This window comes from Chelonia mydas, chromosome 7 (genome assembly GCF_015237465.2).
Source record: "Chelonia mydas isolate rCheMyd1 chromosome 7, rCheMyd1.pri.v2, whole genome shotgun sequence".
Lineage (NCBI taxonomy): Eukaryota > Metazoa > Chordata > Testudines > Cheloniidae > Chelonia > Chelonia mydas.
Genome location: NC_057853.1, coordinates 31,417,822 through 31,441,174, shown reverse-complemented (window position 1 = coordinate 31,441,174; position 23,353 = coordinate 31,417,822). Strand labels below are relative to the sequence as shown.

At 49.5% G+C, this 23,353-nt stretch overlaps 1 protein-coding gene across 2 annotated transcripts; it reads left to right on the top strand.

Annotated features, from left to right (window-relative positions):
• Positions 1-5,310: 5,310 nt before the first annotated feature.
• On the top strand, positions 5,311-22,009 carry TM7SF2 (transmembrane 7 superfamily member 2). 2 transcript variants are annotated; one of them, XM_007070345.4, is made up of 11 exons: positions 5,311-5,466; positions 8,361-8,524; positions 8,793-8,989; positions 9,293-9,347; positions 9,708-9,902; positions 10,514-10,617; positions 15,926-16,045; positions 17,281-17,449; positions 17,900-17,980; positions 18,137-18,259; positions 18,970-22,009. In XM_007070345.4, the coding sequence occupies exons 2-11, from the start codon at positions 8,467-8,469 to the stop codon at positions 19,128-19,130; spliced, it is 1,263 nt and encodes a 420-aa protein (XP_007070407.2). In that variant the 5' UTR covers positions 5,311-5,466; positions 8,361-8,466; the 3' UTR covers positions 19,131-22,009. The 2 variants fall into 2 exon arrangements, with proteins under 2 accessions (XP_007070407.2, XP_037761331.1); XM_037905403.2 differs by having other exon boundaries at positions 9,708-9,941; positions 18,970-20,105.
• Positions 22,010-23,353: the final 1,344 nt, after the last annotated feature.

Sequence of the window (23,353 nt, the reverse complement as noted above, 5' to 3'; positions counted from 1 at the left end):
TTTTAAAAGAACACAATAGTCTGGATTCACAGAGCCCTGGAATGTGCCAGGGCTGCAGGGAGAGCTACAAAGCCATGGGAGTACTAGGGTTTAAGAAAGGAGAAGAAAATCAAGTAGGGGGAAAGCCAGCAGGATACAGAGTTTGTCTGTGCAGGAGACCAAGCTTTCTCAGCAGCCGGTCCAAAAATGTGGAACAAAATTCTCTGGGAAACAAGGACCATCCCAACCCTGCTTGATTCCACTCCTAGTGCCAGGCTCACTTCTCCAACCAGCCTTCTCTGACATAAACACAGAACAGTGTGGACAAAGACACAACCCTACCTAAACAAACCTCTGCATGCAGGATTCTCCCCCTGGGGAGAGGATAAGAGAAAGAATGACCCCCACGGGGCAGATGTTAATCATATTGCATAATGCAAAGATACTGCAGTGATGAGAGTGGGATAAGAGCCTGTATAGAACAGAAAACTTTATCTCACTGCTAAGAATAGGTTCCTACTATTCAGCCCTGAATTTCCCTCTTGTCAATTTCAGCCACTTGATCCCAGCCACACCCCTTGAATGCCCCTCAACAAGCCCCTCATTTGTCTCAGCCTTTGTCCCTTTCCATGCCTCTCAGTCAGTTCTCACCCAAGCTTAGACATATTTAGCAATTTTTATTCTTAACTCATGAGTCAGTCCCTCCAGCCATTTTTGGCTGTTCTTCTCTTAGAACATCTTCCGATCTGACATCATTCTCTCTGGCAGGAAGGGGACCCAGAAGTGAACAGAGTTCCTAGAGCCACACAGAAGGGCTGTCTCTGCCTTGCTTCAGGCCTATTTGGTCCCCATGTATGTGATGAATCCCCAAAGGAGATCCATCTAGTAAACCAGAAGTCCTCCCCCTCCTCAGAGGGGAAGGACAAAAAAATCCAACATGGGAATCAACTAATTCTGGGGGGCAACAAATGAAAAAGACAGGAATGGGAGTGAGGGTTGTATGTTTACAAGCAGAGTTCCAGAGGGGGACACTGCGCAGAGGACCCCGAACAGCGGCCATTACTTCTCAAAAGAGTCCAGGGAGCTAATGGGCACTGCCCAGAGGAACTCTGCCCAGAGACATGAATGTGCAAGTGCACAAATTGGAGCCCCACAGTCATGTTTGCAAGGAACGCCCCTGTCCTACCCCCTCTTCCATGGCCAACTCCCAAAGGCGGTTGATGAGGAGGTCCTGTGACTTCACGTGACCACGGATGGGGAGAGTGTAAATAAAAAGGTCTGGGGAAAAGTGAAGCCAGAACCTCAGCAAGAGGTTCTGGAGGAGGCAGGAAAATGGCTGCAACCTGGTGCACAGTAAATATTAATGCGTCAAGGTCTCCCTCTCGCCACAAGAAAAACAAGTGTTGGGGAGTCTGAAAAGTGTGTCAGCAATGTGTCCGAGCTCATGGCTCCATGGCGGAGCTGCCAACCTATAACGCCAGTGGGCTGTGGAACCAAGGTGGAATACAGGCTGGCCCACCGGGGCTCCTAGCCCTCCACAGATGGCAAAAGGACAGTTCATATCAGGACAGGACACAAGAGCGAGGACAGTTTGGAGCTCCAGCTTCTGTAGTTGTTCCTGTGATGCAGCTCGGAAGCGGAGCTCATGTGGGAGGTTTGAAGCAGCTGGCTTGCAGGGCAAGGGCCAGGGGATACAGGCGGGTGGGGAACACCCTGCTGCAGGACTCACTCAAGGAAAGATACAGAGGCAGGGGGCAGGGCAGCCTTTACATCCTGGAGCATGAGGTGGGGGACACATGGGGTGGGCAACCCCATACACTCAGCAAGTGTACAGTATCCACCTAGACCTGCTGACTGTAGTCCAGGAGGTCTCCGACTTTGGTGTCACCAGCCAGGACCAATCTCCTGTGCACCGAGGGTACCTCCTCCACCTGTGCCACACAATGTAGATTGTGGAACCAGGGTTCAACAGGGAGTTGACACCCTTGGTAGCCACAATGGATCCAGCTGCAGAGGCCAACTTCAAGGTATTGAGGAGGTCCTGGTAAAAGACCAGCGGCTCAGAGGCATCTCGAGGGAGACTCTTGGCTGGAGTTAAAAGAGCTGCCAGTCATATCAAAGCCCTCAGAGGCGGCAGAGGAAGGCGTGCCATAACTGGCTCCATGTCGGACTATGAGCTCTAGAAAGGAGCCTCTGCAGAGCCTGAAGATGGAAAGTATGAACCTGGCTGTGTATACATACCAGGCCCTACCATCCCTCTTCCAGGTGGAGGCTCAGGACACCTGAAGAGACCCAGAGCTTCCCTGGTCAAAAGAACTCCAGGACCTTCCTCTGGAAGTGGAGGAGTGGACACAGGACGTTGAACCAGTCAGGGGTGCTGGAGCTCCCCAAAAGTGGCTCCCCACAGCCGCTGCTGAGGCTCCCCGGCCAGGCTCCACGCTGGCATGGCCAGGGAGGGGCACTCGGCGGGGAGAGGAGGGGAAGGGGACGGGGTCTGCCCAGGTGACAAGTGGACGGGCCAGGCCCCCTGACTTTCAAAAAGTGGGAGAGCCCTGCCCCCCCCGGTTCTGGTGCCTCTGGAACCAGTGACAGAGCATGGACAGGACCAGCTAGTTAACAACCAGTGCCCTTCCCTCAAAGGGAAAGGTACCGGAGACGCCCCGCCCATGCCTGCAACCTGTCAGACACTCTGGCCTCCAATTTTCCAGCTGGGAGGGATTGAGAGGTAAACAGCCAGATAGAGCAGCAGATCCGCACTGCACTGGATGCCCGGCTTCAGGACAGGAAACCTCTGGGAATGAGAGTTCCACGTGGGGTGTCTGCCCAGGGCCATCCAATCCCTGCTCTGTGCCCAGAAATAAAATCAGTATCCCAGCTGCAGCTTGGAAACTGCATGTGTTGTGAATGGAACTGCTGCATGCTCTTTGGTGGGGGGCCTCTCTTTGTGCAGTGCCTAGCACAACAGTCCTAGGAACTACTGCAATACAAATAATAACTGGCGAAAGAGGTTCAGGAGGGACGGAATTTGGTGTGGCACCAGGGTCTCAGGAACACAAGCTGGGGTCAGGCTGAGGCTACATGCACACAAACATGAGAGACTCAGAGTAAAGCACTGGCCACTCAGCAGGACTCATCAGGGTCTGTTTCCTACACACCTCTCTGTTGCTAATGAAACACACTGTGATGCTGAAAGGTGCTAATGGCGCCAGATTCTTGCATCCCAAGACAATCACAGCCCTAGTTCAAGCCACTGGCTGCCCCACTCAGCCTCCTTCACGCTCAAGAGGAGGAGCAATTAAACCCCTCGATGTAGTAAAGACAGCTGCAAACAATGGAAGCGACCCCCAAAAGCAGTACTAAGGGTGTCTTCACTGCTAAAAAAGGGTGTGTTTCTACAGTGAGCTAGCTAACAGCTGGGGAATTAGCTCAAATGGCAGAACACTCACTTGGCACGTGGCATGTGACAGGTAGCGGGACAGATGCCCATTTATTTTATTTTATTTTTAGATGTGTCGGGATGGCTAAGTGATCCAAGGCACCAGTCTCAGGGCTTTGCTTTCCCTTGCCCTGGGTATTCAGGTTGCTGTGTAGAAGCATGGGGTCAAATCTCACTCCTGACACACCTCTTAAAACACAGCAGTGTGGCCTAGGGGATAAGGGCATTGGCCAGGGGCTCAGGAGAGCTGCGTTCGGTTCTGCTGCGTTACCTTAGGCAAGTTGTTTCCCTGCTCTGTGCCTCAGTTTCTCCATCTGTAAAATAGAGATAATGATAACTACTTGATAAGTTTATGAACAGGAGTATATGACATAGTTCTCTGCAACAGCAGGGACTGAACTTGTTGATCCAGGAGGTCCCTGCCATCCCCATGAATGTTAATTGTTTTGCTGTAAAACGCTACGGGGACAAGGCTCTGTAACTTTCACTGGTAATGAAGATAGGCAACACCAGATTGGGGAGATGGTGTTGCTACATTGGTAAAAACAGGCTATGCCTTGTCTCCACTAGGATTTTACAGCAAGGCAGCAAATGTTCATCAGTTATCCCGCTGTAACACCCCTCCTTTGACTGACAGTGAAGACATAGCCTAGGCTGCATGGCAGGTCACAGCCAAGCCAGAGAGCTGAGGGGTTTCCCTGATGGCAGACACAAGGACTAGGAGATTGGATTGCCTGTGTGTGCTGGAGGCAGGAAGCCAGGAGAAGCGGTTGTGAGCATGACCCTGAGAGGAAGCAGAGAAGCAGGGCTTCTTGGGCACAGAGCTCGCTGAAGAGGCAGACGTGGGGATTTCGGAGCAGGGAAACCACCTGCTGTTGTTGATTCCTACTCTGTTCAGGGCAACAGGACTTTGTGTGCATTCTTTGTGATTGCAAGATTGCACCAAAGAACAGACCTGGCTTGTACCATCAGTTCCTCTTAACAGAAATAACCCTGCGAGGCCCTAGATTCTAGCAAACCCATACGGGCCAAAGAAGTGACAACTGCAGGGAGCCTCTGCCAAAACAGCCCCAAACTGCACCACCCGACTGCCACATCCTACCCTTCGCCATCCTGTATCTAAGCTAACTCATTTGTAGGGCCCTACCAAACTCACGATCCATATTGGTCAATTTCACGGTCATAGGATTTTTAAAATAATAATTGTCATGACTTCAGATATTTAAATCTGAAATTTAACAGTCTTGTAATTGTAGGGGTCCTGACCCAAAAAGGAGTGTGTGTGTGTGTGGGGGGGGGGGGGGTTGTGGTACTGCTACCCTTACTTCTGTGTTGTTGCTGATGGCAGCACTACTTTCAGAGCTGGGCATCCAGCCAACAGTGGCCACGCTCCAGCCACCCAGCTCTGAAGGCAGTGCAGAAGGGTGGCAGTACTGCAACCCCCCTAAAATAACTTTGTGACCCCCTGCAACTCCCTCTTGGGTCAGGACCCCCCCAACTGAGAAATGTTGGTCTCCCCCATGAAATCTGGTCTTTGGTGTGCTTTTACCCTCTACTATACAGATTTCACGGTCCATGATGCGTTTTTCATGGCCGTGAATTTGGTAGGGCCCCAGTCATTTGGCTTGCCCTGCATACGAACACTTTGGTACCGCCCATGGCCTGATCCTATTGGGATCTGGGCTGCCCATGGCCTCTTTCTGTGCTGCAGGGCTCCTGGGATGGGCAAGGCAGCCATTGCCATGACCACAGCTCCTGGCCAGTAAGAAGAGAGCTTAGGGAGCTTGATCCACCCACTTAGCTAGTAAGAGGCTCGGAGTCATCCTGATAGGCCAGAAGCTCTGGCTTTGCCCCTCGCTCGGCAAAGCTCCCTGCTCTCAGATTGGATGTTTGGTGATAGTAACAGGCGGGGACGAGCTACAATTAGCTGGCGTGACAACAGCTGCTGTGGGTTAAAGGGACAGGGGGTGAGGTGCATGTATGGGAGGAATCCGGAGTCACTGCGAGCACCTACTGTGTGTGCTTTGGAGAGACGGACACCGGGCTGTCAGGTAGGACTGTGTGGCAAGGGGGAGCATAGGTTAGTCACACAGAGGCGGGCAGCAGGCAGAGATGCAGCTTGACATTGCTCAGAGCGTTAAAGGTGACCGGTGCTGCTGCATTTCATATGGCTGACAAGACAGCGCAGTCTTGTGCAGCCACCGGCAACAGCCTGTGAAACCGAGAGATCCCCACCAGGAAGGGGGTTTCTGGAAGACTTGGAAATTCTTCCCCTTTTGTGAATTTGGAGGCTCTGAAATGCAAGTGCTGGGGGCCTGAGCTGCACATTGCCCAAACTTTCCCCTTTGTGCTCTGATGCCCCTCAATCCCAACCTGTGTTGCAATCCTGGACTCCCCTCACGTGCCCTGTTGGTTCTCCTCAGTATCAACCTGCAGCCTCACCTGCTATTCTGGTTCTGCCCCCCCCCCGCCACTCCCCGCCAATGCCCCTCTGTCCTGGCCTGCAGCCCCCTGCTATTCCATTTCTGGGGTCTCCACCCCACATGCAGCACTGCCAATGGCCCTCAGTCCCGACCCGCAGGCCCACCTGCTGTTCTCATTATGGATTCCTCCCTCTCAATCCTGATGCACAGCCTCCCTGCTATCCCTTTCTACAAACATACTTTAAAACAACAAAACCTTGTTCTGCCAGATGACTAGGAACTCCAGAGCAGACAGGGCTGTTTTCTGTCTCTAACGCTATTGCTGGAAGCATTTCCAGGTCTTCTCTTAGCCAGCAACCTCATCTTTCCCTTAGCTATAGACCCACATTCAGTGCCCTGCTCTACCACAGGCTCCCTGTGGGACCTTGGGCAAGTTGATTAGGCCCAGATCCTCAAAAGTATTTAGGTGCCTAACTCCCATTGACATCTGTCCTCCATCACTGCACAGGAGTTTGATGCTGCTCATGTCTTATAAACCTATGGACCTCCATGCTACTGGATTTTACTGAAGCAACGAGTAAGATTAAAAGAAAAATGAGTGGGAGACATGAATGACCAGGAGGGGACTGTCAAGAACCATGGGGCTGAGTTCCCTAGCTGAGACTGGGGCTAGCAGGTTCAGCCTTCAGACAGGTTAATGAGACCAGCTGGGCTTCAGCAAAATCACTTGATTGGCCAGGCCATTCAACTGGCTGAAAGAAGCCAACAACTCTGCATTTATGCTCAACAACAGCACAGCTTAACACTTACATCTGCAGCTGCAATTGCTCTTGTGCACAGCTCGCTAGGGATATTAGTTGGCGTCTCCTTCATGGAGCTGTGAGCATGGGCATGTACCTGGGATGGTTCACCACCTCCCCCGATACCTGCCCCTTCGGCGGTGAGAGGGAGACCCTGGTGCACATCTACTTTGAGTGCGCCAAGTTGCAGCCCCTTTTCCGGCTCCTCCTGAACCTCCTCCTCAGGTTCTGGGTGCACTTTTCACCACACCTCCTGATCTATCTGTGGCCCCATGAAGTTGCAAGACCTTCTTGTTGACCTCCTTCTGGCATTTGCCATGGTGGCCATTCACCATACCAGGAGGAGGAAGCTGGACGGGGAGGTGCTCTGCAACTGTGAGATCTATTTCTGATCCTCCCTTAGGTCACATCTCTGGACAGAGTTCCTCTGGGCCGCATCCACTGGACACCTCTGAGGAGCAGTAGGCATTGTCCGAGGTTCTCTGCTTAGCATTCCCCTCTGGATCCCTGCTTTTGACCCTGTGCACCTCACTCTCATTCCTGTTTTTTCATTTGTTGTCCCCTGAATTCAGTTGAGACTTGGGCCTAGTAGTTCCTCCCCATAGGCTGTGGGGAGGGGCCTTTAGATGTGGGCAGGCGGCGCCCCCCAGAGCCTCAATAGGTGCAATTGCTTCTGTGCCTGCTTGCTCCTGCCCTGTTCTGGTCCTCCTCCAGTCCACCTGACCCTGCATCCTTGCCTGGCTTCTGCTCCTGGCTCTGATTATTGGCTTCAGATTCTAGCTCTGACCATTGACTCCGGGTAGTGGCTTCTGATTCTGACATTTGGCTCTGGCTCCTGGTGCCTGTTCCCCAGTCTAACCTCTAGGGTAGACTGCCCACATCCTGGTCCTGACAGGGGGTGGGTTGCCAGCAAGAAAAAAACAATCCAGGCTAAGCAACATAAGAGTCATGCCCTGTTCCCTTCTCATGATCACTGCACAGGGGCTGGAAACCTCAGACTCTCAATTCACCTCTTTGTAGTCCTGTGACAACTCCAGCCCCAGCAGCATAACATAGGCCTGGTCCACACTACACGGTCAGGTCGATGTAAGCTGCCTTGCATCGACCTAGCTGTGGAAATGTCTTCATTTAAATTTGGCTCCCCCCAACGTAAGTGCGTCTCTACGCCGCTTTAGTAACACCACCTCCCCAAGCGGTGGAGAGTCAAGGTCAATGTAATTAGGTCGATGCAGTATCAGTGCAGACTTTCATTGACTGTGACTGACTTTCAGGAGCCATCCCACAATGCTCTGCACTGACAGTACAATCGATACAAGCGCCCTGGTGAGGACGTGCACCGCCAACACAAGTGATTTAATACCTGTGGTGGCTGTATGCAGATGTAAGTTAGGTTGACATAATTTTGTAGAAAGAAAAGGAGTACTTGTGGCACCTTAGAGACTAACCAATTTATTTGAGCGTAAGCTTTCGTGAGCTGTAGCTCACGAAAGCTTACGCTCAAATAAATTGGTTAGTCTCTAAGGTGCCACAAGTACTCCTTTTCTTTTTGCGAATACAGACTAACACGGCTGTTACTCTGAAACCTGTCATAATTTTGTAGTGTAGACATGGCCATAGGCTAAACACGGAACCCAGATCAGTGCAGGCTCTCTCTGACCCTCCCACTGCAACCACTGTCAGCTGAGAGTGGCAGGTGCTAATGACCCATGTTCTATCCCATAGGTCCGGGATCCACAAGAGCCTCTCCTGAAGGAGGAAGTGACTGCGGCTTGAGAGACTTCCTGTGGGAAGAGCTTTGTGTCTCGGCAGAGAAGGCTGGAGCACGAGGATGATGGATCGGTATAAGATCCCACGCACCAAAGAGCTGGAGTTTGGAGGGCCCCTGGGTAAGGCGAGAGGGTGAGGGCGGTTGGAAGGCAGTGGCTCACATACCCTGAAAGGCAGGGCAAACTGGAGCTTTGCTTCAGGGCTGTGCTATGCAGCTACATGGTTAGAGCAGGGTTGGTGTGGGAGTCAGCACTCCTGGGTTCCCAGCTCTACCATTGACTCACTGTGTGATCTTATCTCTCAGGGATGCTGCTGCCTGTCACTCACCCACAGTTCTGATCACCCTGGAGATCTCGTCCCTCTAACCTCTCCTTCCTCCCTCCATAGGAGCCATGATCCTCATCTTTCTCATGCCAGCTACTGTCTTCTATCTTCTGCTGACGTGTCGCACTGAGCAAGCCAGCGTGCTGAACTTCCCGCCCCCACTGCCACCCCTGAGCACCCTGTGGAGCCCCCACACCTTCCTGCTGCTCCTGGCTTGGGTGGGATTCCAGGCTGCCCTCTACATGCTGCCTATGGGGAAGGTAATGCTGGGTCAGCCTCATTGGAGCAGAGGGGAGGGCAGGACGTCCCCTTCCCTGCTGGGTGCCATCTGCCTAATGGTACCTGTTTGGCTGCCCATGGGGGGTCAAGGGCATATGTGAATTGCCTGGGCCACGGGCTGAGCCAGTTCATGGCCAACTGGCTACACCATGTAGGCAGAGACCTGCCCAAACTCAGCTCATCTACACAGTTGTGAACTGAGGCTCCAGGGAGGGTATCAGTGAGAGGAGTTGGAGTCGAGACCAGAGAGATTAGTGCTAACTGGTTGTGTGGCTTTCCCCCAGGTCACAGAAGGGATCGTCCTTCGAGACAAGAGCCGGCTCCAGTATCGCATTAATGGTGGGTGTTGGGTTTGGTGAGGGAGGGGAGATCGACTATGACCTGCCCCAGAATTTGCAGCCAATCACATCACTTACGGAATTTTCTCATTGTAACAAGTATTGGGGGGAAGTAATAGTATTGGGGGGAAGTGCTGTCTATTGGGTCTGAGCAAGGGGCTAGGAGTCAGGACTCCTGGGTTCTATCCCCAGCTCTGCCACAGATTCCCTGTGTTATGTTGGGCAAGTCCCTTCCCCCCTCTGTGCCTCTGTTTCCTAGAATAACAGTGCACTGTGACTCGGGGATCCTCAGCTAAAAAGCCACAAACTGTTGCTTTATCTAAGCAGCCTGTGTCCTGCTTTCCTTCCTCCTGCACTGCAGCTTTCCATGCGATGGGGGTCACGGCCCTGGTGGTGGGGGCTGGACTGGCAGCCGGGCTGCGCCTCAGCTACATCTACGACCACTTCCTGCAGTTGGCTTTCTCGGCCTTGCTGCTGGCCTTCGGCCTCAGCTTCCTCCTCTACTTCAAGTCCCTCTTTGCCCCAGAGACAACACTGGCACCAGGTGGGAACTCAGGTGAGTCCTTCCTCAGGACTCAGGTGAGCCCTTCCTCAGGTGAGCATGGGGCACACAGACACAGGAATGATCTTGTGCATGCAGACACATAGACGTGTGCACATATGCATGTGTGAACACTCACAGACATGTGCACACTGACAATTGTGCATGCACTAACACATAGACACTCTTCGACACACAGGTCACACCTGGTGTGTCACGGAGGGTGCAGGTGGGAGAGCAGCCAGTGATGCCAGTCAGGTTAAAAACAGCCAGGACTCTACGGAGGTATCTGATCAGTTGATGCAGGTCAGAAAGGAACCACCCCTGTTGTAGGCAGTTTAACCTTCCAATGAAGCATCCAGCAACAGCACCCATTGGAAACTAGACACATCCAGATCTAGCACAGCAGGGGTGGGGGATACCAGGTCAGTGGGATGGGCCCCCTGGACTGATCTGGGGTAGCAGGGAGGGGAGCATACCAGACTAGATGGACCCATTGGTCTAATCTTAGGCAGCAGGGGGATACCGGGCTGGACAGGCCTATTGGTCTGATCCAAGGTGGCAGGGAGAGGAAAGGGGAGTAGCTATTCTGCCTTGAGGTGCCTGACTTGCTATTGGTCACACAGGGAATCCTATCTATGACTTCTTCATGGGCCATGAGCTGAATCCACGCATTGGCTCCTTCGACCTGAAGTATTTCTGCGAGCTGCGGCCAGGCCTCCTGGGCTGGGTAAGTGGGTGGGATTTTAGGGCTCCCTGCTGCAGAAAGACCCTTGGACCCATGGCTTAAATGACCTTGCTAAGGCAAAGGATAATCAGAGAACCTGCTGCAGGAGAACACTAGTCCCCAGGGAAAGGTTGCAAGGGGGAATTTCCCTCGCTCCAGATGGCCATGTGTAGCAGATACTATCCACAGCCAGAAATTCCAGCCTAGATAGACCCATTAGTCTGACCAAGCATGGCGGGAGGGGTGAGGAATACCAGACTGGATGGGCCCATTGGTCTGATCTGGGGCAGCAGGGAGTATGGGATGCCAGGCATGGGTGGGCCCATTGGTCTGATGCAGGGGTAGGGGTAAATCAGGCAGGATGGTCTTGCGCAGGGGCTAGATATGCCTTTGGTCAAATCCGGGGCAGCAGGGAGGGGAGGATACCAGGCTAGTCTGCCTCAGTATGTCAGTGAGATATTTGGGGGTCTCACTCAAGGATGCCAATTAGATAGGGCGGAGGAGGGGCTGCCACACCCCCTTCCCACCCCACCCACAATCCGAGTTTCATACAGGAGGTGTGCTCCCAGGTGGAGCTCTTAACTGCACATCATTAGTGTGGAATGTGAGTTCTGCAGAGAGGTGCTTCTCCCAGCTTGTGTCCCTGGGGCAGGGAGTTAGTGTTTTGTTTCCAAACACAGGCAGGATGATTAAGATAAGAAAAGGCAGATAATTAAATTAAAGCTCTGGAAGTCCTTAGATGAGCCTGTAAAGCAGGTTTCAGAGGGGTAGCTGTGTTAGTCTATATCAGTAAAAACAAAGAGGAGTCCTTGTGGAACCTTAGAGACAATTTATTTGGGCATAAGCTTTTGTGGGCTATAACCCACTTCATCAGATGTGTGGAGTGGAAAATACAGTAAGTAGGCATAAATATACAGCACATGAAAAGATGGGAGTTGCCTTAGCAAGTTGGGGGTCAGTGCTAACTAAGCCAATTCCATTAGAGTGGATATGGCCCATTCCAGCAGGTGACAAGAAGGTGTATCAACAGAGGAAAAATTATTTTTTGTAGTGACCCAGCCACTCCCAATCTTTAATCAGGCCTAATTTGATGGTGTCAAGTTTGCAAATTAATTCGAGTTCTGCAGGTTCTCGCTGAAGTCTGGTTTTGAAGTTTTTTAGTTAAAGAATGGCCACTTTTAAGTCTGTTTATTGAGTGTCCAAGGAGATTGAAGTGCTCTCCTACTGGTTTTTGAATGTTACAATTCTTGATGTCTGTCTGATTTGTGTCCATTTATTCTTTTGCATAGAGACTGTCTGGTTTGGCCAGTGTACATGGCACAGGGGCACTGCTGGCACATGATGGCATATATCACATTGGTAGAAGTGCAGGTGAATGAGCCCTTGATGGTGTGGCTGATGTGGTTGGGTCCTATGATGGTGTCCCTTGAATAGATATGCGGACAGAGTTGGCAACGGGGTTTATTGCAGGAGTTGGTTCCTGGGTTAGTGTTTCTGTGGTGTGGTGTGGTGTGTAGTTGCTGGTATTTGCTTCAGGTTGGGGGGCTGTCTGTAAGCGAGGACTGGCCTGTCTCCCAAGGTCTGTGAGAGTGAGGGATCGTCCTTTGGAATAGCTTGTAGATCCCTGATGAAGCGCTGGAGAGGTTTTAGTTGGGAACTGTAGGTGATGGCTAGTGGTGTTCTGTTACTTTCTTCATTGGGCTTGTCCTGTAGTAGGTGACTTCTGGGTACCCTTCTGGCTCTATCAATCTGTTTCTTCACTTCCCCAGGTGGGTATTGTAATTTTAAGAATGTCTGATAGAGGTCCTATAGGTGTTTGTCTCTGTCTGAGGGATTGGAGCAAATGCGGTTGTATCTTCGGGCTTGGCTGTAGACAATGGATCATGTGATGTGGTCTGGATGAAAGCTGGAGACGTGTAGGTAAGTATAGCAGTCAGTAGGTTTCTGGTATAGGGTGGTGTTTATGTGACCATTGCTTATTAGTACCGTAGTGTCCAGGAAGTGGATCTCTTGTGTGGACTGGTCCAGGCTGAGGTTGATGGTGGGATGGAAATTGTGGAAATCCAGGTGGAATTCCTCAAGGGCCTCTTTCTCATGGTTCCAGATGATGATGATGTCATCAATGTAGCACAAGTAGAGTAGGGGCATTAGGGGACGAGAGCTGAAGAAGCATTGTTCTAAGTCAGCCATAAAAATGTTGACATACTGTGGGGCCATGCAGGTACCCACAGCAATGCCGCTGACTTGAAGGTATAAATCGTCCCCAAATGTGAAATAGTTGTGGTTGAGGACAAAGTGACAAAGTTCAGCCACCAGGTTTGCCATGACATTATCGGGGATACTGTTCCTGACGGCTTGTAGTCCATCTCTGTGTGGAATGTTGGTGTAGAGGGCTTCTACATCCATAGTGGCCAGGATGGTGTTTTCTGGAAGATCACTGATGGATTGTAGTTTCCTCAGGAAGTCAGTGGTGTCTCGAAGATAGCTGGGAGTGCTGGTAGCGTAGGGCCTGAGGAGAGAGTCCACATAGCCAGACAATCCTGCTGTCAGGGTGCCAATGCCTGAGATGATGCGGCGTCCAGGATTCCCAGATTTATGGATGCGGGTGATGGTGGTGGGTGGGCGTTGAATAGAGAATGCAGGGGACTTGCAAGAAATACAACCAAGCCCTCTGAGCCAAGGTTACATTCAGAAAAGGGGAAGATGTGAGGGGCATAAGTGAAAAGAAGGGGCCAAAACCCTGGGAATGGCTAGCAGTGATATAGAGAAGTTCCCACTCCACCTGTGGTACTTATGTGGTCCCATCACCATAGTATCTGAGTGCCTCTTCAAAGGTATTTAGGCACCTAGTGGGATTTTCAAAAGCGCCTAGAAGGTTAGGTGCTTTGTAAACCCCACTAGGTGCCTAACTGCATCTTTGAGTGCCTAAAAGCCTTTGAAACTCTGTCCCTAAGGCACTGACCTGAGGCCATACAGGAAGTCATGGGTGGGTGGGAGGGGTGGGGGGAAGTGTAGAACCCAGGTCTCTCAGGGCTAGCTCCCTAACCACTGGACCAGCCCTTCTCTCTGCTTCATGCTGCAAAAAAGAGGCCTCTGATGCATGGGAGCAAAACCAAGAAGGCCGGTTCGCTGAGACCCCAGCAATTGGTTCCAGGGGATTGGGAAGAATGTCATAGTTGACAGTATGAAAAGCAGCACAGAAGTCAGGAAGGATAAAGAAAGAAAGAGGATGAGAGGAGAGCACTTAACTGCCAATGGCTGGCAGGTTCTGCCCCAGGCTGAGTTGTACAGCAATGCCTGCTATGCAATTTTAGGGCTTGTCTCCAGTGGCACTTGACAGCGCTGCAAATTTCTCGCTCAGGGGTGTGAAAAAACACCCCCCTGAGCGCTGCAAGTTTCAGCGCTGTAACGTGCCAATGTAGACAGTGCACCAGTGCTGGGAACTATTCCTCTCCTGGAGGTCGGTTTTTTATGGCGCTGGGAGAGCTCTCTCCCAGAGCTCTGCTGCGACTACACAGCCGTGTTACAGCACTGGCTGCAGCAGGGCTTTAAACGTTGCTAGTGAAGACATGCCCATAGATTTTTAACTGAAAATCATTTTTTGTTCTGAATTTGAAAAAAAGGAAGAAATGAGAAAGTGTTGTATGAGTATCAGATGTGATTATACATCAGATTCGTAGGGTTTCAGCTGTATTCAGGCCAATTCCAGAACAAAACAGAAATTGCATCCACAGAGTCCATAAAGTCGACGATTATTGTCATGATTTGTGTTATTCACTGGGCACCATCTGTGTGACCAGCACTGTTCAGAATATGCCAGAAAATTTAGTCCTTGAGCCAATGCATATAAGGTGTGTAACTCTGGATAAGATGGCTCTGATACTTAAGTATGAAGTGCATAGTTATTGACCTCAAATGTTCACTGTGATGTTTATATCTATGAGCGGAGGAGCTGATGACAATATAAGTTTTACTTGATAAAGGACTAGAAGATTTGCCCCTCCAACTTTCTTTCAAGAGGAAGAGCTTCCCAGAGGAAGAGCTGTACCTTTTTATTTTCCTTTCCTGTCTGCAGTCGCCCTGATATACCTCAGAAATCGCAATTTTCCCCTCAACTTTAAAATGTGGAATTTTCTTGGTGTTTGATTTAAAATATTATCCTGTAAAAACAGCAACTCAATCACAGTAGTGTTTGTTTAAGACCCTTCTGGAAAGTAACTAGCCTTTAAACAGAAGTGAAAGCAGTGTTGCCAATTCTCATGATTTTGTCATGAGTCTCATGATAATTATTTTTTCCTTAAAGCCCCAGCTCCTGCAGTCAAGTGATTTGTGATGATTTCAGCCTTCATTCTTACAAGTTTCTAGTTCTTGTGGCTGTGGAGAAAGCTTCAAAATGCGACCCCAGTACACCTTAAAGGCTCAAAAAGCAGAATATACATTAACCCCCCCCCCCCCCACCAAATCAATTATTTTTACATAATCTCATTATTTTAAAGTCCATCTCATGATTGTTGGTGAGCCTGATTCTTGATTTATTTTTTTTTTTGAACATTTGGGGTTGGCAATACTATGAAAGTGATTTGAATGTGTCAGTTTCACTACTGCTTCAAGTCATTTTCTTGTCTATTATTTGTAGTGGGGTAACACCCCTAGAGCCCCAGTCAGGTGCAGTATAAACTCATGGGGTCTTACCCTAATAGGATGTTTCCAAAAGTTAAATTATCTATTCCAAGCTTGATGAACTGCAAAAAAGTAATAGAAAGTAATGTAGATTACTTTCTACAGTTGTTTCAATTTTTGTATTCAAGAGTTAGTTACAAATTAAGAATATACAGTAAAATTTTAAACCTACCCAGTGTCCCTTCAGTGACTTGACACAAGATGTCAGACCATATTAGTATTAGAGCTGAGTGGGTCTAATATTTATTTATTTATTTTTTCTTTATATAGGAATTAAAAATTATTATCTGACAGGAGCACTGTATATAAGTTATTATCTGCAAAAAAAAACCAAGAGTTTTTAGGTGCTCAAGTAGCCTCTGGAATCATGGTTAAATTTGCCTCTTCCCAAAATCTGAAATGGCACTCCTGGCCCACTCAGCAATCAAGCTATGCATCCGATGAAGTGAGCTGTAGCTCACGAAAGCTCATGCTCAAATAAACTGGTTAGTCTCTAAGGTGCCACAAGTACTCCTTTTCTTTTTTCAGCAATCAAGTGTTTTTCTCTGGGCAGACAGGGTGCTGGGGACAAGGGAAGGAGCAGGGAGGGAGGTCTTCTCCAAACTCCATTTGATTTCTCCCCTCCTGCCAGGCACTGGTGAACATGGCCATGCTGGTGAAAGAGACTGAGCTGCGGGGAAGCCCCTCGCTGGCCATGCTCCTGGTCAATGCCTTCCAGCTGCTGTATGTTGTGGATGCACTTTGGAATGAGGTGAGTCACTCCCACATCCTGACTTAGCCTGGGCTTGGGATCTGCACTGGCCTAGGGGCTACAAAGGGAACCTTAGGGGAGGCCTCCTGGGTTCCCTTCCCATGTCTGGGAGGAGTGTGGAGTCCAGTGGTTCGAATGCGGGGGCTGGGATTGAGGACCCAGCTCTGAGAAGGGAGTGGGGATTGGTGATTTAAAGCACAGATGTGGCCAGGGTGGATTGATTTAAATCAAAGCAATTTAAATCATTGATTGTAGTCAACTTTTGCATTTGTACTTCATAGTTATTTTCCTAACAAAAGGTTGATTCTCACTGGTGGGTAATTATTAAAACATGTTAACTTGCAACCAAACATGTACCGAATTTAGTATAAAGTCAGGATTTCTTTTTGCTAACCAGGAGGACACAATATATCTATACACATTTATTTGAGCAATTATATAGCTTACTTTACATATATTCTGATTCTTAATTTTTACATTTTTATTATGTTAGAAAATGGTGAATGTTGTATTTATTTACAGTATGATGATTAATGTTTTACTTGCAATTTGTGTCCAGCTCTATTTGTATGGAAATTTAAAATTCAATAAAAAATCTCCAGAAACAGCATGTTAGGAGTTTTAATAAAATAAAACTATTTTGTGGGTTAATACACTTTAAAACTGATTGTATTAAACAAAGGAAGTAGTATCCGTAGTTAGTGAATTCAACTGATTGTTTCTGGTCACCATGTCATTCAAGATTTTAGAATTAGTAGATCTCTTCCTCTCACACATAGTTTTTCTTCATAGATTAGAATAGAAAAACCAACTTTCCTGCCTGTTCAACTCCCAATTGATTTCTTAACTTTGAATGAACTAGTCGCTGAACTGATTTAGTTGAATAAAAGGAAATGAAATGGAAAATATTCTCTCTACACCTGCAGAAGAGACTACTGCCAATAGTTGAAAGATGGTTTAGCGCTTCAACAAACTCTGGTTCCAGGTGCCTAGCCAGTGATGTCAAGCAGTTCCACGTGTTCACTTTCTTTAAACTTGGCAGCAAACGTGTCCTGCCTAATATTGGGTGGGTTTTTTGTATTTAAATGATTTAATAGATTATAGCATGGTTAGGCCTTAGCATAGGTTGTTTGTTTCAAATTTAATTTTAAATAGATTTAGGGTTTTTTAAATATTTAAATTTTTTTAGCATTGATTTTTATCCATGCTGGATGTGGCTCCTCTGTGTCCTGCAGGAGGCCATCCTCACCACCATGGACATCGTACACGATGGGTTTGGCTTCATGTTGACCTTTGGGGACCTGGCCTGGGTGCCGTTCATCTACAGCCTGCAGGCCTACTTCCTGGTCAACCACCCACAGAAGCTGAGCCTGCCCATGGCTGCCGGGATCCTCTTGCTCAATGGTGAGGCTCAGGTGATTCCCTCTCACACAGCAGACCAATAGGCCCATTCAGTCCCATATCTCTCCTCTCCCCCGTCCTGAATCAGACCAATGGACCTATCTAGCCAAGACCAATAGGTGTAGTATCCCTCCCACTTTACCCCATGACCCCATCTATCAGAGTATCTCTTACCCTCACCCCCACCCTCCCTACCTCACCAACCCTACAACGCACCTTACTGTACAATGGGGTGAAATCCCTTCCTGATCAGCCCCAAGCCACACCCTGAAGCCTGAGGATCGAAAGCCCTGCTCAATGTCACCCCCTGAGCCAGCATCCACCAGCATTGTCATTCATCCCTTTGTCCTCTCCAGAGAGATCTGTTTCCATACCAATCCATGGCAGAAGTGCCAGTATCCCCATGCCTCGAGCTCCCACAGCCTATCCTCACTCTGGTTCTCTTCTTGGCAGGTCTGGGCTACTGCATCTTCCGCAGCGCCAATTCCCAGAAGAACACTTTCCGCAGGAACCCCAATGACCCCAGAGTAACTGGTGAGCTGCAACCATCTCTTGGACAAGAGTTATATGGGGGACATGGAGTGAAGGAATCTGGAGTGGGAGAAGAAAGGAATGCTAATGGAGGGTTAGGTAATGGGAGGGACGGAGAAAATGGATGCTATGTGGGTAATGCTCTTCTCCTCCTCCCAGGTCTCAAAACCATCCCCACGGCCACGGGCCGGCGTCTCCTGGTGTCTGGGTGGTGGGGGTTTGTGCGCCACCCCAACTACCTGGGGGATCTCATCATGGCTCTGGCCTGGTCTCTGCCCTGTGGTGAGTCTAAATCCCTGCCTGGAGGGGGCCAGTGGAAAGGCTAGCAAGGAGGTGGTGTTGTCTCCTTCTCCTGCCCCCAGGATTGGTGTCCCACTGGGACCTGTGCCTTTAGGGCATGCAGGACATACCCCTATTGCCCCTCTGCAATGGAGACAGGGCAGCATCTCTTTAGCCCTCAGGGCAGTGATGTCTGCCTTGGGGCACCCACTGTGTCTTCCACAAGCTACACAGAGGGTGCCTGCTCTGGCCCAACCTCCCAGCCATGTCCCAAGCAGATGAAACCAATATGCTGCCCCATACTCCAGCCACAGGTCACGTAGAAGGCGCCTGGTCTGGTTGGCCTGAAGTCCCAGGTGGAAGGCGCTGGTCGCACCTTCAAAGTGATGCCATCACTTTGATCATTAACGTGGGAGTGGGAAGGAATCTATGCCCCTAGACAAGCTTGCTCAGCGCTCAGGCTATCCACTAGAACAATTGTTCTCAACCTATTTACCATTGTGGGCCACATATGCAGCTCTCTCTGTTATGTGGGCTGCATCCACACAATATATATACTACCTGTAATGCCCTGAGGATGTCACATGGGCCACAGCTGTGTGCTGATTAGGCCACAAGCAGCCCATGGGTTGCGAACCATTGCACAAGAAGGTCCTAGAGGAAGGGCCCATGGCCTCCTCTTCTCATGGCCCATGTCTCTCCCACCCCCTCAGGCCTGACACACGTCCTGCCCTACTTCTACGTCTTCTACTTCACCGTGCTGCTGATTCATCGGGAGGCCCGGGACGAGCACCAGTGCCTGCGGAAGTACGGGCTCGCCTGGCAGGAGTACTGCCAGCGAGTTCCCTACAGGATATTCCCTTACCTTTACTGAGATGCGTCCCAGCACATCATGCCCCATGCAGACCCAAGCACAACAGCTTACATCTGCCCACCTCTGCTCCTAAGGCTGGTAGGACGCTAGCCTCTGTCCTTACCACTGGGGCACGTTGTCATCCTCTACCGCATCATTGCTGTGACACTGTCCATGCTGAGTCAGTGCCAAACACCCACTCAACCAGTCCCCAAAGGGAATTAAGTCCATCTTCCTGGAAGTGCAGGATTGTTCCCTCCAGTGTATTCCATGGAGCTATGCACTGTCTAGCTTTAAATGGTTCATACAATGCAGCTCGCAACTGGTCCCGGAGGGAGAGAAGATCATCTCATAACGGAGCTTTCTTCTTCGTTATGGAGTAAATCCAGACCCCAGAGCAAGTGGGGAGACTCTTCCTCCTTCTGAACATCCACAGTTGAAGTTGCTTTGACCAGCTGTGTCCTAAACGCCATCAGCCCTATCTGCACACTAATGCTCGCTTACCATCACTGCTGCCCAAAGGCAGCTTGGGGCTACGCCGAGCTTCGCCACTGAACACTAAAGAGGAACTGCAACCAAATCAAGGCAAATGGCAGTACTTAGGTGACAAGATGCTGCCCCCATGGCAATTTCCCACATGGAACTATAGATTTGTTTGTGGAGCTGCCTGAATTCACAGGAAGTGGATGGCTCATGGAAGCTGAACTCCTTATGTCTTAGAGAAGCTGCCACTCCACCCACCTTGTGCCTATAGTGAAATAGAAAGCCATTGTGCCAGAGTGCGTGCAGAAATTGAACAGACTCAAGGTGCTTTGCAAACTGCTATGTGTGATTAGCAGGCGATGGTACTCTCTCCATCCTGGAGTCTAGAGAGACCCACACACAACAAAGTTGGGTAAACACATGGGAAGTTGTCCACACTCATGGCCTTACACCAGAGGTGGGCAAACTTTCAAGGTACAGGAGGGGGCTCCGGGTTGGGGCAGGGACTTGGGGTGCAGGGGGGTGAGGACTCCAGTTGGAGGTGTGGGCTCTGGGGTGGGGCTGGGGATGAGGGGTTTGGTGTGTAGGAGGGTGTTCCAGGCTGGGACCAAGGGGTTTGGAGGGTGGGAGGGGACACCAGGCTGGGGCAGGGGATTGGGACACCGGGAGAGGGGGGAAGGGCTCTGACTGGTGGTGCAGGCTCTGGGGTGGGGCTGGGGATAAGGGGTTTGGGGTGCAGAATGTTGGGAATCCTTAAGAAAGGGATGATAAGAAGAAGAAGACAGAAAATATCGTATTGCCTATATATAAATCCATGGTACATCCACATCTTGAATACTGCAGATGTGGTCGCCCCATCTCAAAAAAGATATATAGGAACTGGAAAAGGTTCAGAAGAGGTCTAAAAAATCATGACTGGTATGGAGAAAGTGAATAAGGAAGTGTTATTTATTCCTTCTCATAACACAAGAACTAGGGGTCACCAAATGAAATTAATAGGCAGCAGGCTTAAAACAAACAAAAGGAAGTATTTTTTTCACACAGCGCACAGTCAACCTGTGGAACTCCTTGCCAGAGGATGTTCTGAAAGTGAAGACTATAACAAGGTTCAAAAAAGAACTAGATAAGTTCCTGGAGGATAGGTCCATCAGTGGCTATGGGCAGGGATGGTGTCCCAAGTCTCTGTTTGCTAGAAGCTGGGAATGGGTGACAGGGGATGGATCATTTGATGATTACCAGTTCTGTTCATTCCCTCTGTGGCATCTGGCATTGGCCACTGTTGGAAGACAGGATACTGGGCTAGATGGACCTTTGGTCTGACCCAGTATGGCCATTCTTATGTACAACAAAACCCACAATGTTCTCATAACAGCACTAGATGTCTGAGCTGCATTCCTCTGTGCTTCACTCGAGCTTAAAGCGTTGCCTTCCATGAGGGACCACAATGGAGCTTACTGCATGATTGGTAAGGCTTTAATGAAAGAGTCTAACAATATCACAACCACTACAGTTGGCTGCAAGCTCATTGCAGGCTTCACCCTGGACATCTGAGAATGGAGCGTGCCTGAATTCTCCTCTCCTGCTTGTAAGGAGGTGACAGCAGAAAAGTCAGCCCAACAGATGCATGGGTCATGATGAGATGGAGGGTTTGTCTTCACTGCAACAGTTAGCTCAAGTGAGTACACTGGAGTTACTCACTCTAGCCGAGCTCAAATGAATCTCTACACTGCAATCAAATGTGTGAATGCAGCCTAGACTGGTATAGCCACACTACCTTTACTCTAGCTAACATGGCTAAAAATAGTGCTGTGGATGCACGGGCTTATACAGCACGTGCTGCTGCATCGTCACTATCCTCAGCCATGCTAGCTAGAGTAAAGCTAGGGCAGGTGTGCCCACCCAAGCTGCAGTCATGCCTCGGACAGCAGTGTAGACCTACACTGAGAGCAGCATGAGAGCACCTGCACTGTGAAACAATACTGGAGCTGTACAGGGTGATTGGATTAGCAGTTGATGTGCTGCTGTAACTCAAGATGCTGCATTACAAGCTTGAGTGGCAGCAGCACTCCTGCTTCAACTTCCAACCCCGTACAGGCCAGCTAGCTTGATTTTAAAGCACCACTTAACTCATGCTAGAAATGTGTGTGTGTGTGTGTGTGTGGACAGGAGTCAGGTTAGGAGCCAAACTTGACTTAAACCTTGAGCTAACACCAGAAAGAAGACAAGCCCCAGAGAGAGAGAATCATAGCTGGGAGTCTGTTTTGGCTTGAAGTGGAATACAAGTTTGGTTTGCTGTGTCTGTAAGGGCCTGATTAATTTTAAGGACTGGGGAAATCCCCTTTTGGGGAACGCTGGAGTGTGGTTTTGGACAATGCACTGACGTGACAATGATTTTATTAAATGCCGTCTCCATCTGGGTTCAGAGTCAATTGTTTGCGATGCTTTTGAGGGCTAGATGAGCAAACTGTCAGATCTTAAATACATGGATATAAACTGGCCATCAGGAAGTTTAGACTTGAAATTAGATGAAGGTTTCTAACCGTCAGAGGAGTGAAGTTCTGGAACAGCCTTTCAAGGGAAGCAGTGGGGGCAAAAGACATATCTGGCTTCAAGACTAAGCTTGATAAATTTACGGAAGAGATGATATGATGGGATAGCCTAATTCTGGCAATTAATTGATCTTCAACTATTAGTGGTAGATATGCCCAATGGCCTGTGATGGGATGTTAGATGGGGGGGATCTGAGTTACTACAGAGAATTCTTTCCCGGGTGTCTGGCTGGTGAGTCTTGCCCACATGCTCAGGGTTTAGCTGATCGCCATATTTGGGGTTGGGAAGGAATTTTCCTCCAGGGCAGATTGGCAGAGGCCCTGGGGGTTTTTCGCCTTCCTCTGAAGCGTGGGGCACGGGTCACTTGCTGAAGGATTCTCTGCACCTCAAAGTCTTTCAACCATGATTTGAGGACTTCAGTAGCTCAGACATAGGTTAGAGGTTTGTTACAGGAGTGGATGGGTGAGATTCTGTGGCCTGCGTTGTACAGGAGGTCAAACTAGACTGTCATAATGGTCCCTTCCGACCTTAAAGTCTATGATATGATTCTAGGAAACAATCAACCAAATAGGCAACACTCCTTTCAGGGGGAGTCTGCTCCAGAACCTCCCTCCCCTGATGGGTAGAAATCTTCTTCTCATTTCCAGCCTCAGTTGATTTCTGGACATTTTATCCCTACTTGTCCTTGTGCCAACATTGTCCTTTAGCTTCAATAGCTCTTCTCCCTCCCATGATTTATCCCCTTTGTGCATTTATAGAGCACGATTAGATCCCCTCTCACCCTTTAATGGCCAGGCTAAACAAACCCTACTCTTTCAGTCTCCCCTCGTAAGATTGCCTCTCTACTCCCCTCATTGGCCTAGGAGCTCTTTTCTGCGCCTGGGGCTGTTTGAATATCTGATAGATGGGGCTTTTCAGGCTAGCAGAGGAAGGCACAGCAAGATCCAATGGCTGGAAGTTGAAGTTAGACAAATGTAATCTTGAAATAAAGCAATTTCCTAGCAGGGAGGGTGAGTAAACACTGGAACAGCTCGCTAGGGGAGGGTGGGTTGGCCACCACCCGGAGTCTTTAAAGCAAAACTAGATCTCTTTCTAAAACACATGCTTTAATCCAGCTTCTGGGGAAAATTCTACAGCCTGTCTGTGGGGGATGGGGAAGAAACAAACTGGATGATCACAATGGTCCCTTCAGGCCTTAGGTCCATGACAGA